At 32.6% G+C, this 12,124-nt stretch overlaps 2 protein-coding genes across 3 annotated transcripts; one reads left to right on the plus strand and one right to left on the minus strand.

The window, feature by feature from the left end:
- Positions 1-3,163: 3,163 nt before the first annotated feature.
- Positions 3,164-7,699, minus strand: LOC148307113 (trophoblast glycoprotein-like). 2 transcript variants are annotated; one of them, XM_088263927.1, is made up of 2 exons: positions 7,568-7,699; positions 3,164-5,568 (listed from the first exon to the last, which is right to left on the minus strand). In XM_088263927.1, the coding sequence occupies exon 2, from the start codon at positions 5,565-5,567 to the stop codon at positions 4,377-4,379; it is 1,191 nt and encodes a 396-aa protein (XP_088120053.1). In that variant the 5' UTR covers position 5,568; positions 7,568-7,699; the 3' UTR covers positions 3,164-4,376. The 2 variants fall into 2 exon arrangements, with proteins under 2 accessions (XP_088120053.1, XP_088120052.1); XM_088263926.1 differs by having other exon boundaries at positions 3,164-5,575.
- Positions 7,700-9,044: 1,345 nt separating this feature from the next.
- LOC148307114 (c-Myc-binding protein-like) lies at positions 9,045-11,030 on the plus strand. The gene is made up of 2 exons (XM_088263928.1): positions 9,045-9,238; positions 9,316-11,030. The coding sequence occupies exons 1-2, from the start codon at positions 9,224-9,226 to the stop codon at positions 9,556-9,558; spliced, it is 258 nt and encodes an 85-aa protein (XP_088120054.1). The 5' UTR covers positions 9,045-9,223; the 3' UTR covers positions 9,559-11,030.
- Positions 11,031-12,124: the final 1,094 nt, after the last annotated feature.

The raw sequence follows: 12,124 nt of genomic DNA on the forward strand, positions 1-12,124 counted from the left end.
AAATGTTAATTTTAAATCAGAGACAAAATTTATATAGATCGCCTACTCTTTCAAAAACTTTGGGATGGAAATAGAAATTCAACAACAAATGCGCAAGCTTACGGCCGAAAGTAAATATTTTATAGATATTTTATCTTCTAATAATTAATTTGTCCGCCTCTGTGGTGTAATGGTCAACGTGTTTAGCTACCGTGCTGGAGGTCCCGGGTTCGATTCCCAGGGGGGGGTGAAAATAAATATTTGTGATTTTACACTATAATATTTATTTGATATTACCCTGGACTGGTTCATGAAGCGCAAGAGTGATCACCTTACCTTCATGTAAGTAATGATCAATATAACACTGTCAATTCGATGCAGTGCCCTATGCACCATTGGGTGCGGATAAGGGTTATAAGTAAATAATAAGTAATTAATGGAGCACTTTTTTCGTATGATACTGCCTTTTCAATACAGCGCTTTCCTGGTTGTTTTATTTCTTTATTTTAATCAACTGCTATTTAAATTCAAATTTGTTGTTTTATATTTTTTTTAAATCTCTTACAGCACCCCAATGGTGCATAGGGCACTGCTTCATATAAACGCAGTGTTATCTCGATCGATTACACATGAAAGAAAGGTGATCAGCCCTCCACTTCAGGTACCAGTCCAGTGTAATATTGAATAAATATTGGAGTGAAAAAATCACTTATATTTATTAAACCCCCCTGGGAATCGAACCCGGGACCTCCAGAACGGTAGCCGAGCATGCTGACCATTACACTACGGAGGCGGACAATTTTTTTAGGTTTCATAATAATATAAATGTCAGAAAAGGGGTATTTTGTCAACAATTACAAACGTGTTATATTCCCGCTCTCAGAGGGTCTCGAACTTTTGAGTCAGTCTTCGAGTTCAAGCCCACCCTATCACAATTTGGTTTATTTTTTTAGTAACGAGTCTCCCAGACTTATAAAAATATACTGAATTCGAACTATATATGGACAGAAATGAAAATGTGAAAATATCTGCGCTATATATTTTTTCATTAAAAAATAATTCATGTTGATTTTTTATAAATAACTAGGCCTCGGCTGCTCACGGCTATAACGTTTCATTTTTAAAATGATTCAGTAATGGTCCCTTAGCTCAACCTTGTCACATTTATATTCATTTGAGTATTCTTCGTTTGGCCCACTAGCTCCACGTTTCACATGTTCTAGGTATAAACGATAATTTTTGCCTATTTCTATAGTTTTATGATTTTCTGAAGTACTACCCTTATGGCATGTTATTATCTTTTGTCGTTTAAAAAAGGTAAATATCACAGTTTATAATGACCAGGGAGGGTGATCCAAATTCTTATCACAGACTCCATATTTTGTACCAAAAAGCAAATATCAAAAAATAAGTAAAGGCGCAAGTATAGCTATCATGGCAACACAATAGAAACTACAGTGAAACCCCTATTACTGTACACGTTTTTAAGGGGCTGAAAAAAACGGAGGGAAAATAAAAATGCATTGAAAAAATAATAATAATTAACTGTGTAAATCATGAAGATGAGCTTATTGCAAATATTAAAAAAAACCTAAATGGATGGAAAATGTAAATGGGGGTATTGAAAAAAATGTATTTTTGAATTATGGTGAAAAACAATAATAATGTGGTGGGTATAATTAAAACAGATTTATATGACTAGATAATTTTATTTTCACGAAAATATTCAAATTCATTTTTATCAACTTATTTTCAAAATAATTATGTATACTTATAACACATTTTAAAAATATTTTCTATCCAAACAATTTATTTGTGCTCTTTAAAATACTATAATTTTTTATATACTAAATTAAACAATTGTAAGAAAATTTAAATATATACAATGTAGTTGGGATAGATACGATGTATATTATATTCAACAGTTTTATTATATATGAATACTTTTATTAAAGGTAAAAAAACATATTTTACTTGTTCGAAAATTTCAACTGTGTATCACTTTTTAAACATTTTATGGAAATAATGGCACAATTCATACATACGTTTATAAATAATATAAAATATAGAATACAAATAAAATATCACGTTTTGCAAATACTTTTCGAGTAGGAATACTGCATATGTGGATTGAGACCCCCTTTGTTTTATCTTATTTATTAAACAGAGGTAGGTACAGAATTATACCTTACCTCCTAACCTCCATAGTGTAGTGGTTAGCGCGCTAGGCTACCATGCTGGAGGTCCCGGGTTCGATTCCCAAGAGGGTCAAAATAAATATTAGTGATTTTTCAGTCTAATATGTATTTAATATAACACTGGACTGGTACCTGAAGCGGAAGGCTGATCACCTTTCCTTCGTGTATTTAACGATCAAGATAACATTGCTTTTATACGATGCAGTGCCCTATGCACCGTTGGGTGCGGATAAGGGTTAGAAGAAGAAGAAGGTACAGAATTAGCGGAGATTATATCCTCTGAGGTCAGATATGATTCGATGTAATTCTTAAATGTAATGTAATTCTTGATAAAGGGAATGATTTATAAATAATGAAAATTGTTCCTTATATGTTTATCCGTGTGACATTAGACTTACTATATGTTTTACGACGTTTGAGATCACCATAATTAGTTATTATTGATAAGCAGTGATCGTGATTTCTTCTGTATTTTAAAATATTCAATATGCATTTTGGCTGTCAATTTCCTACCCAGTTTTAAATAACTATTTATAGAGGTCAATAGGTATTATTGTATGTCAGATAAACTAACTAAATTTGAAGGGAATTAAAGCTGGTGGTTGTAGTGGAGAAGGTGATTTTACTGGTGAGTTATAGATACTCGTGAATGCAATTATTAATGATAACATGAATGCAATTGATGTTACAAAACAATTAAATGCAAAAAACGATGTTGTAAAACCTCGAATCAACGATGGTTGTTTTAAGATCAAGGAAAATATACAGTTTAAAGCGTTATTTACGTCATTGGGAGTAAAAAAATAACCTTTTTTATTTTATAAAACGCAGAATTATTTGCTAACATTTGTGCACGAATATATTACAAAACTAATAAAATTGGCAAAAATTGCGATTGTTTCGATTTTCAAATACTTTAATAAGTTTAGGATTACAGCAAGTAGTATCATACTAAGTACATATAGTACTTATTGCTGTAATTTTTGCACAAAAATCAGAATGCGGGAAGCACAGAAAACCCCCCTACAACGTTGAGATAAGTACCTCGTTATCGGAGGGAACGTTATAGAATGATTTTAATTTGTATTTAATTTTAATAATGACTTTTTTCAGCTATTTTCGCTGGTTACAATTTTAAAAATTCAATTTACAACATCAGTCCCTTATTACGTTCCCTCCGATTACGCGGTACCTATTTCAACGTTATAGGGGGTTCACTTTAATGATTTCGAAACATTATACGATATTATTTACGGATAAAATATGTATTTATAAGATCGATTGGCGCCTATTTTTTTAAAGGACTTAGTACGACATAACCGCTGTCCAAACTTAAATAACACAGTAAGGTACATTTTTTTTTAAATGTTTTTTTTTTGTATTTTTAGACTAAGTAGACTCTACTTAGTCCAAAAATGCAAAAAACGTTTTTAAAAAAATTGTCCTTTACTGAAATCGACGTATCGTTTGTAGAATTATACAAAAGTTGATTAAGTACGTTCAAGGAATTATGATATTAATAACACCAGACACTGGATTATTCACCGAAGTTTAATAAAATAAAATGGGATCCCAATAAAGTTTAATCGAGTAAAATGTTACGATAAATTCAAAAACATATATTTTGAATTCATGTTTTTTTTTAACACTCCACCTTGCGTTGAAATATACTTTTTTATACTAATGTTTTGGTTATATTTCATTGAAGCTGCCTTGCAGATTTAATTTTAAGTTACATTTTTTTTAAAAAGGTGCAAAATTAAAACAACTTGGTAAACGAGCAAAAAAATATTAATTGGTTCGGAAGTCACTTTGTGGTAATATCTATCTTATGGTATATGTTTGCGTGTGTTTGAAAAAATCCATCGAAACACGTGTTACAATGAATTTTAAGAAAAAATATGTATACCAAATGAATTTTAAATTTAAAAAAAGTTAAAATGTTGCTAAACTTTTATTGTTCATATTTACATATTTAGATACCGTTTTAAAATAAATACATCTATTATTTTGCGATGGTATTTTAACTTTAACGTCATCAATAAATTCTTGAATAATTTTAATTTATCTGTTTAATTTAAAATCGTTTCAAGTTTTTGTATATCTAATAATATGACATAATTCACTTAAAGTAATGATAAATAATAAAAAAGTAAGTACGTGTATAGTATCAATCTAATAAATAAAATATCACGTCATTTAAATATCTTCAATATTTTCTCGATTTTTAATTGTTGTGTATTGAACTTTTTTAGTGATTGCTTCTACCATAGGTGACAGTTTTGCCCGGAATTGAAATCTGCTGGTGTATATCAACATTACGATCAAAGAAAACAGAGCCAAAGTAACCAAAACTAAAAGACCCATCGTAGCCTTTTGTCCTGTACTAGTAACATTTTTAGGGGCTGCTAACGAACATGGAGTAACTTTCAGCTTCAGTAAAGTAGTGCCGGAAAAGGGTTTAGGTTTAGAGCATCGTAAATTTTCTTTTCGACGAACTGTAACGTTCGTCTTCTTAAGCCAGCTATAAAGATCCCATACTGAGCAATCGCAGGCAAAAGGATTTCCTCTCAAATCGACAATTAAACCTTCCTCTCTGTGAGGACGAGAGTTGATTTTATCAAATATACTCAACTCATGAGCGGTTAATGTTTCCAATTGGTTCTCTTCCAGGTCAAGAAACCTCAAATGCTTCAAACAACTAACATTGAAGTTTATTCCGGCCAACAGATTATCCCCAAGATGCAAGTCCCTTAATTCCGGCAAATCGCAAAATACCCGATGATCTCTAAAAGTTATAATCTCGTTTTGCTCCAAGTGAAGTTTTTGCAATCTCGTCAGATTACTATTAACAAATATGTCGTGCAGATCGTCGGCGAGGGCCGCATCCGTGTTATCTTCAAACGCATTGGTTAAATGTAGTTCTAGAAGATTGACGAAATTAGATAAAACTCTTGGATGGTGGTAATTGACATCAGAGTCTTCGTCAGATATCACCAGTTCGTTATGATTTAAAATGAGCCTTTCGACATTTTGAACATGGTGATAGGTTTTACCTTTGATTTCCTTGATTTTGTTATTGCTCATGTCTACTACTCGCAATTTTTCGAGAGTATTAAGAGTCCCAAACACATTCCATGGCATCTCCGGAATGTGGTTTCCGGTAAAAATTAAGACTTGCGTTTCAGGCGGCAGGTTCTGCAGGATATCAGTGTCTCGGAAAGCTTGGTCTGTGCAATTAACAACATACTGGCTTCGACCATCGTAGTCTCGAACGCCGCAGGAGCATTTGCCTTTGAATGATGGTCCGCAGTCTCCCTGGCCAGCCCCTCGTACTACCAATCCTCCGGATACAGCCAGGAGGAACAAAAAAACTCCCTTCGAGGTCATCCTAAAAACTACAAACATTGTTAGAGTCTTAACTTTGTAGACTGGATACCGGGTAAGGGTGGAGACTGACCGGAGCCATTTCGTCGTAACGTAACACGTTACGATGCGAACATTCGTATAGACGTACAGCGAGCTGAGCTCTCGATTCATAGTTTTGGATGCTCGCTGTTGCTCGTCGCGAGCGATGTTGCGACGTTACGTTACGACGAAATGCTCCGGTTAGTCTCCATCATAACGTTCGAAACAGAGTAAAATATAATATTATATTTCTTCTACCCTTATCACCACCCAATGGTGCGTAGGGCTCTGCATTGTAGCAACGCAGTGTTATTTAGATCGTTAATTACATGAAACCAACATGATGATCATTTCTACACGCAGGTACCAGTGCAGGATGTTAAGGTGAAGGCTGACCGGAGCATTTCGTCGTAACATCGCTCGCGGCGAGCATTAGCGAGCATCCGAAACTATGGATGGAGCGCTCGGCTCGGTGTACTGACTACCTGAATGCTCGCATCGGAACGAGTTGCGCTACGACGAAATGCTCCGGTCAGTCTCCACCTTTAAATAAATACTGAACTCAAAAATTATTAGTATTTACGGTGATCCCTGAAAATAAGACCCGGGACCTCCAGCGTGGTAGCTATGCGCAGGGAAGCCGACGCCGAAAAATTACTTTGAGGAAAACTTTCGGAATCCTGAAAATATTTTCTTTGTTTTTTGTATGGCCACCATACATTTTTTTCTCCGGTATTTATTTAACATCGTCCTATGTTTTCATAGTTTGAATACAACAAATATAATAAACTAAGAAACACAAAGCCATATTTCTTCTGGTTAAATAATTATTATCTTCCTATTTCATCATGCCATATATTAATCAAAACAGTTATCTGAGAGAGCTGTTTTGATAAGGAATATAAGCGTGATCTACGCTTACTACCGACTATTATCTACGTTTCATAAAAATATATTTATAGAAACTAATTATAAATACGACGTTTTAAACATTTGCGATATTTTATTTCTAGCTACTATTAAAAAAACTCAACAATTAACAATATTCAAACAAACTAAAAAAATCTGCAAATACCAACCTAACACGACAGAGAGAAAAATATTTTTAGGTTTGTTTTTTATTGTTGTTGATAGTTAAAATATCCTTCACAAAGGTTTTAAGTCTGACTGTGCGTTGATATTCTTGATCCTGAATATCAAACAATATCAGAAAACATTATCATAGAAAAATAATTTGCAACCCTCAAGCGACTCGTACACATAAGCGGAGTACAACGTACACACGCGGGTACTGGTACGGTTATGCAACCGCGAGTGCCCTAGCAATTGCTGCTATTTTTTTTTTCGCACATTCATTTATCTTATTTTTCTTTTCCTAATGGCAGTAACATCATTGACATTATGCTCCATCACGTACGTCATATGTATCTTATCAAACATATTTTATTCTCTAACATAAATCCAAGAATCTGGAGCACCGGACAGACTATTTTCCCTTTATATAATTAACAATCATGTCAACACAGCGTCGATCCAATACAGTGCCCTATGCACCATCTTGGTGCGGACAAAGGTTGAAGAAAAAAAAAATTATGTGTAATATTGTTTCGGAAAGTTCACGAATATCAAACATATTTTAGTGGGTTTTGTGAGTCATGACCAAATATCATCGTGACCTTATTTTTTACAGGTGGCTTAGTAAACATCATGACAAAACATCAGAGGTTATGTTGCAACTTAGCTTATTTCTAACAATTTAACACGATATTTAATGCACTAAATGGTAGGAAAACAGAATCACAATAAAATACGATACCAATGCATATCGAAACGTGAATACTTCGTTGAATTTTTAATAACTGCAAGGTCGCCTCTTTTGACAAGTATTGTAAGTAGCATCGTGCATAAGAAAAATTCTCTGTTTCCACTTTTTATATTCTAAAACCTGAGTCATATTTAATATCAAACAATTTCAAACTTACCGTTATGTTTATAAGTATCCTTTCGAAGATATCAATAAATCGAATCTTTGTCAATGAACACAACACACGACTGAGAATCAATTCGAAATCATCCCGAGCTCCGCCCATGCAAAGGCTTTGTCTGCAGTCTCTAACCAAAACTACTAAATGTTAACATGCACAGGAATTTACTGCACTTTGTAAAAAGCTATGCATCGGCAACTAAACTGTAATCTAATTGTGTATCATGTACTATGATTTTTTTGTATATTCACTCAAAAGTTTATACATGCTGTCAACAATCAACACCTGTAAGACGGAGGTGAAGTAAAGTGATCATTGCGCTGGGATAAATTTATTTGTTTATGTTTTTTATACAACTTTTTGTACTCCGCACTTTTTGTTCTGCCGAGTTTTCTTGTGCCAAGGGCACATTATACAATATTTGAGCTATGCAACCATGGATACGTGGCTGATGACACTATTATTATTGTATAAGTAATAACTTTTTTATCAATAATTAAATAATTTAATTATTATGAATTAGGAGTAGGTTATAACATTTCGTTCCTTGGACCAAATGTGGTATTTGATTTTTTCAGCGTTTTTGTTCTTCTGGCTCTATTAATTTTTTCATGAAATGTGTTATAATATATGATTAATTAATAGGTCAAGTATTTTTTTTAAATATTTTTTTTAGATATATTTTATGGTATATGTAGTTATTTAATTGCCATGTAATTTGTTGAATATTTTAACAACATTTTGAGTGTGTTCAAATACTTGTTCACAAAATCTGGATTATCTCCAATTACAGGAGTTATTTTCCAGATTTTGTGAACAAGTATTTGGACACACTCAAAATGTTGTAAATAAATTATCTGGTCAAATTATAAGCTTAATAATAAAAATGAAAATGATATTTTCTGGCGTTTCTCATGTGTGTGATTATAATCCAGGATTCGGATCTCACATACTAATATAAGAGTTTCTGCTTAATAAAAAGCTTCTTTACATCTCACCAATAGATGTCTCTAGTGAAGTTCTAATGATTCAAGAACAAGGTTTCTAAATTGGTTCATTTATATAGAACTTCCAAGAATTTGAGTAGTGTGGTTGTCAACAATGGGTAGAATTGGTGAATGTTACACGTGTGTAAAGTGATCACTTAAACCAGCCTATGACGGTCGTCAGCCCCGTAAATGCCCAGACTTCCATATTCTTCTTCATCTTTGATGAGATGTAAAAAAATAATATGAATATTTTAATCATTAATTAATTGTATAAAACTATATTTTGGAATATATTCTTACTTGTGGTACACTCGCAAACTTACATCCTTGATAATAAAAAAATCCTTGAAAAGAAAACAGTAATATAGATACATAAAAAGCTGATGATATTATTCCAATGCCAGAAGGGCAAATATAACTATAAAAAAGTGGGTAAGTACTGTTTGATTTCCTTTAGAGTTAGATTTTTTTGAACTGGCATCACTAAACAATACGACATTCCAAAAGAGAATATATTCAATTTTGCCGTAACAATATTGAAATTGAAATTCGACAACGCCAATTTGCTTTGGTCGACGTAATTCGCCGTATTCAGCAGATAATTATACATCACACATAAAATTATACATATATAAGGAAGAGCCCCGTGTTTATTTTATGAAAAATGTCTGCATACAAGGTATTTTATTGGGTATACTTAAATCTTTATTTTGACAATAAGTTATTTGTTTGTTTTAATTAAACTCATTGTTTCAGCCCCTAGATACGAAGCGTGAAGAATTCCGTAAATATTTGGACCGAGCAGGAGTAATGGATGCTTTGACAAAAGTGCTGGTGAGTTTGTACGAGGAGGCCGAAAAGCCCGAGGACGCCCTGGGATATGTGCGTCAACATCTCGGCGGTGTATCTTCGGAAGAATATGAAATAGCAACTGCTAAAATTGCAGAATTAGAGGCTGAACTGCTAGCTTACAAAGGAGCTCCAGCCGCCGAAGGTTAAGCAGCAAACTACGGATAAAAAAAACTGGTTCCTTAAAACTAGTCACAATTAGATATGTTTCAAATAAACGTTAAAAATTTATATAATATAAATAATGTACAAATTATTATTGTTTAAAGTGTGACTAAAACATTTTCTGTTGCAAAAAAGATTAATGTTTATCTAGCTATTATGTACGAGTAAATCCTATGTCACATTTATCGATGATTTAGAAAATGTACAAATATCCTTACATTTTGGAACCCACTTATTTTGATATCAAGGCTGAACAACTGAACATCAAAAATCTTAAATCCTTATAAATTTACTATCGCGCCGTTTTTTGTGAAAACGAATTTGCACTATCATAACTAATTTACTCTTAATAATATGAACATAAATATTTTCTCATTAATTGATTCGACAGTCACATTGTGGTAAAATCTATCCATTTTTAATTCAAGTTTTAATTGGTAAACACCACTATTTAGTAAAGTGGTATTTACCAAGTACTACTACTACTACTACTACTACCATCACGCTGTTTCCCGCAGGGGTAGGCAGAGAGGATGGAACGCCACACTCTTCTGTCCTGACATACACTCCTCACCTCCTTCACATCCATACATCTAGTCATACATGCCCTCCGATTACGCAGACTTTTGACACTGTCAGATTTTAGGTTCTGATTGATCTGATCGTGCCAAGTCTTTTTTTTTTTTTTTTTGGTTTACCACGTAAAACTTAAATAAACAAAAAAATGTATGTTTATTTCATTGATTGATATATCGGTCACTTAAATAATATATATTAATTTTAGGATTTGATCTTAACATGATAAAAATCACTATAATAAATATAGGTATTTATCAAGTAAATATTAAATTTCCAAATAAATATTTTTCATTCACCAAATTACTTTGAATAATATTGCTTATATCTTATTCTATAATATTGGTAGAAAAGGCACTTGTAACTAAATAGCAATTCAACAAATCTTGGAGATTTTTGAGAAATGAATCTAAATAATGTAAAGCAAAAGTTTAGCTTTTTAAGATATTACCTAACTAATCAATCATTGTGTATAAAATTTGCTGAAAATAGTGCGTATTTTCCCTTAAAATTTTAATTCTTTGGTGGAGAATGTAAATATTTATACTTTACACAAAATTGTGTAATAAAGAAAACTGAAAATGTACACAGCGGGTGAAATTTTAGTTGCTTTTTGTAAAAATTATGACTGTTTATACTAGAGCCAATTCTTTTCAATGCTAGTTTTATTAGTATCCTTTCTTTTTACACATTCCTTAGATACATTCCGTAGCTATCGTAATGTTGCGTGCTAGCCATTTTTCATTGTTGTGCTGATTATGTAATGTATAACAGTAATGTTGAATAAAATGTTTATTTCCTTTTCTTTATTAACCTTTCACTATATTATGCTAATAAATCACTGTGTTAATATATCATAATTAAAAAGCTGTCAAAAAACATATTTTGAATTTTTATTATCATATTTATCCCATGATCAGTAAAGGTTTTTAAGTAACAGAGTACATGTTGTTACTCAGGAAAACTATTATATTTAACATACTTTACATCTGGGATTTGCTGCTTTGAGAAGGAATGCTGATAAAAAAAAGTATGAAGGTATTCTTCTTGAATGCAAGTGTGATGAAGGAATGTACACATTAAAAACTTAATGGCGGTGTACACTTTGTAGTCTGCTCACATATAAATATGTGTTTTTGAAGTTGATAACAGAATGGTGCGACTAACACGAGTAACGATGTTTTATTTTGGTCAGATGACGTTATTCCTGGTTTAAAAATATTTGCTGGCATACCAGTTATAAAAATTACTCCTCGTGATTCATGCGTAATTTATATTTGAAGCACTAACTTTGTGATTTTCCATTTTATAATTAAAATATAAGTTGATTATAATGTCTACCGGTTTCGAAGCTAACCGCTTCTTTATCAAGACTGATTAATATTGTGACCAATACTGATTTAACCAGGCTAGTCTCAGACAAGAGAATTGGATACTTAAGATTCTTTCGTCAACTGGAATAGGCAGTGCTTAAGATGCATTACAAATAATAATAGGGTAATGGGCTGGTCGTATGGCATTACTTGGGCCTATATGAAAGGTTCTCTACCTGTTTTTACATACTGCCCCTCCACCAGAATTTGTGGTCAACGGGGGTAGGAAATTACCAAAATGTCCCCTCATACAGATATATTGACCACTTCTCAGTCCCCAACTGTCTCCTAGGACCTTCAGAAGACATCTCCAGCATCCACCGGAGGATGGTAAAGTCTCTTATATTCAAGATTCTCTTTGCAAAACATGCTAATCAAAAACAGGATTTTTAGTAAGTTAGCGAATCATTGCATTAGAACTTGGAGGCAGGTGATATAATTTTAATTTAGCTCAATGTTTTAAAATTATGTCAGATGTACATCAGTGATTGGCAAATACCTAACCTAACCTAACCAACAGTACTTGAAAAAAAAAACTATTTTTAACAATATCATAATAAATGGGTTGGCAATCTACAAAATATTAAAAATAAAAACACCTA

This window comes from Brachycentrus maculatus, unplaced genomic scaffold, assembly GCF_059751285.1.
Source record: "Brachycentrus maculatus isolate JH-2025_06_01 unplaced genomic scaffold, ASM5975128v1 h1tg000208l, whole genome shotgun sequence".
In the NCBI taxonomy this organism is placed as follows: Eukaryota; Metazoa; Arthropoda; class Insecta; order Trichoptera; family Brachycentridae; genus Brachycentrus; species Brachycentrus maculatus.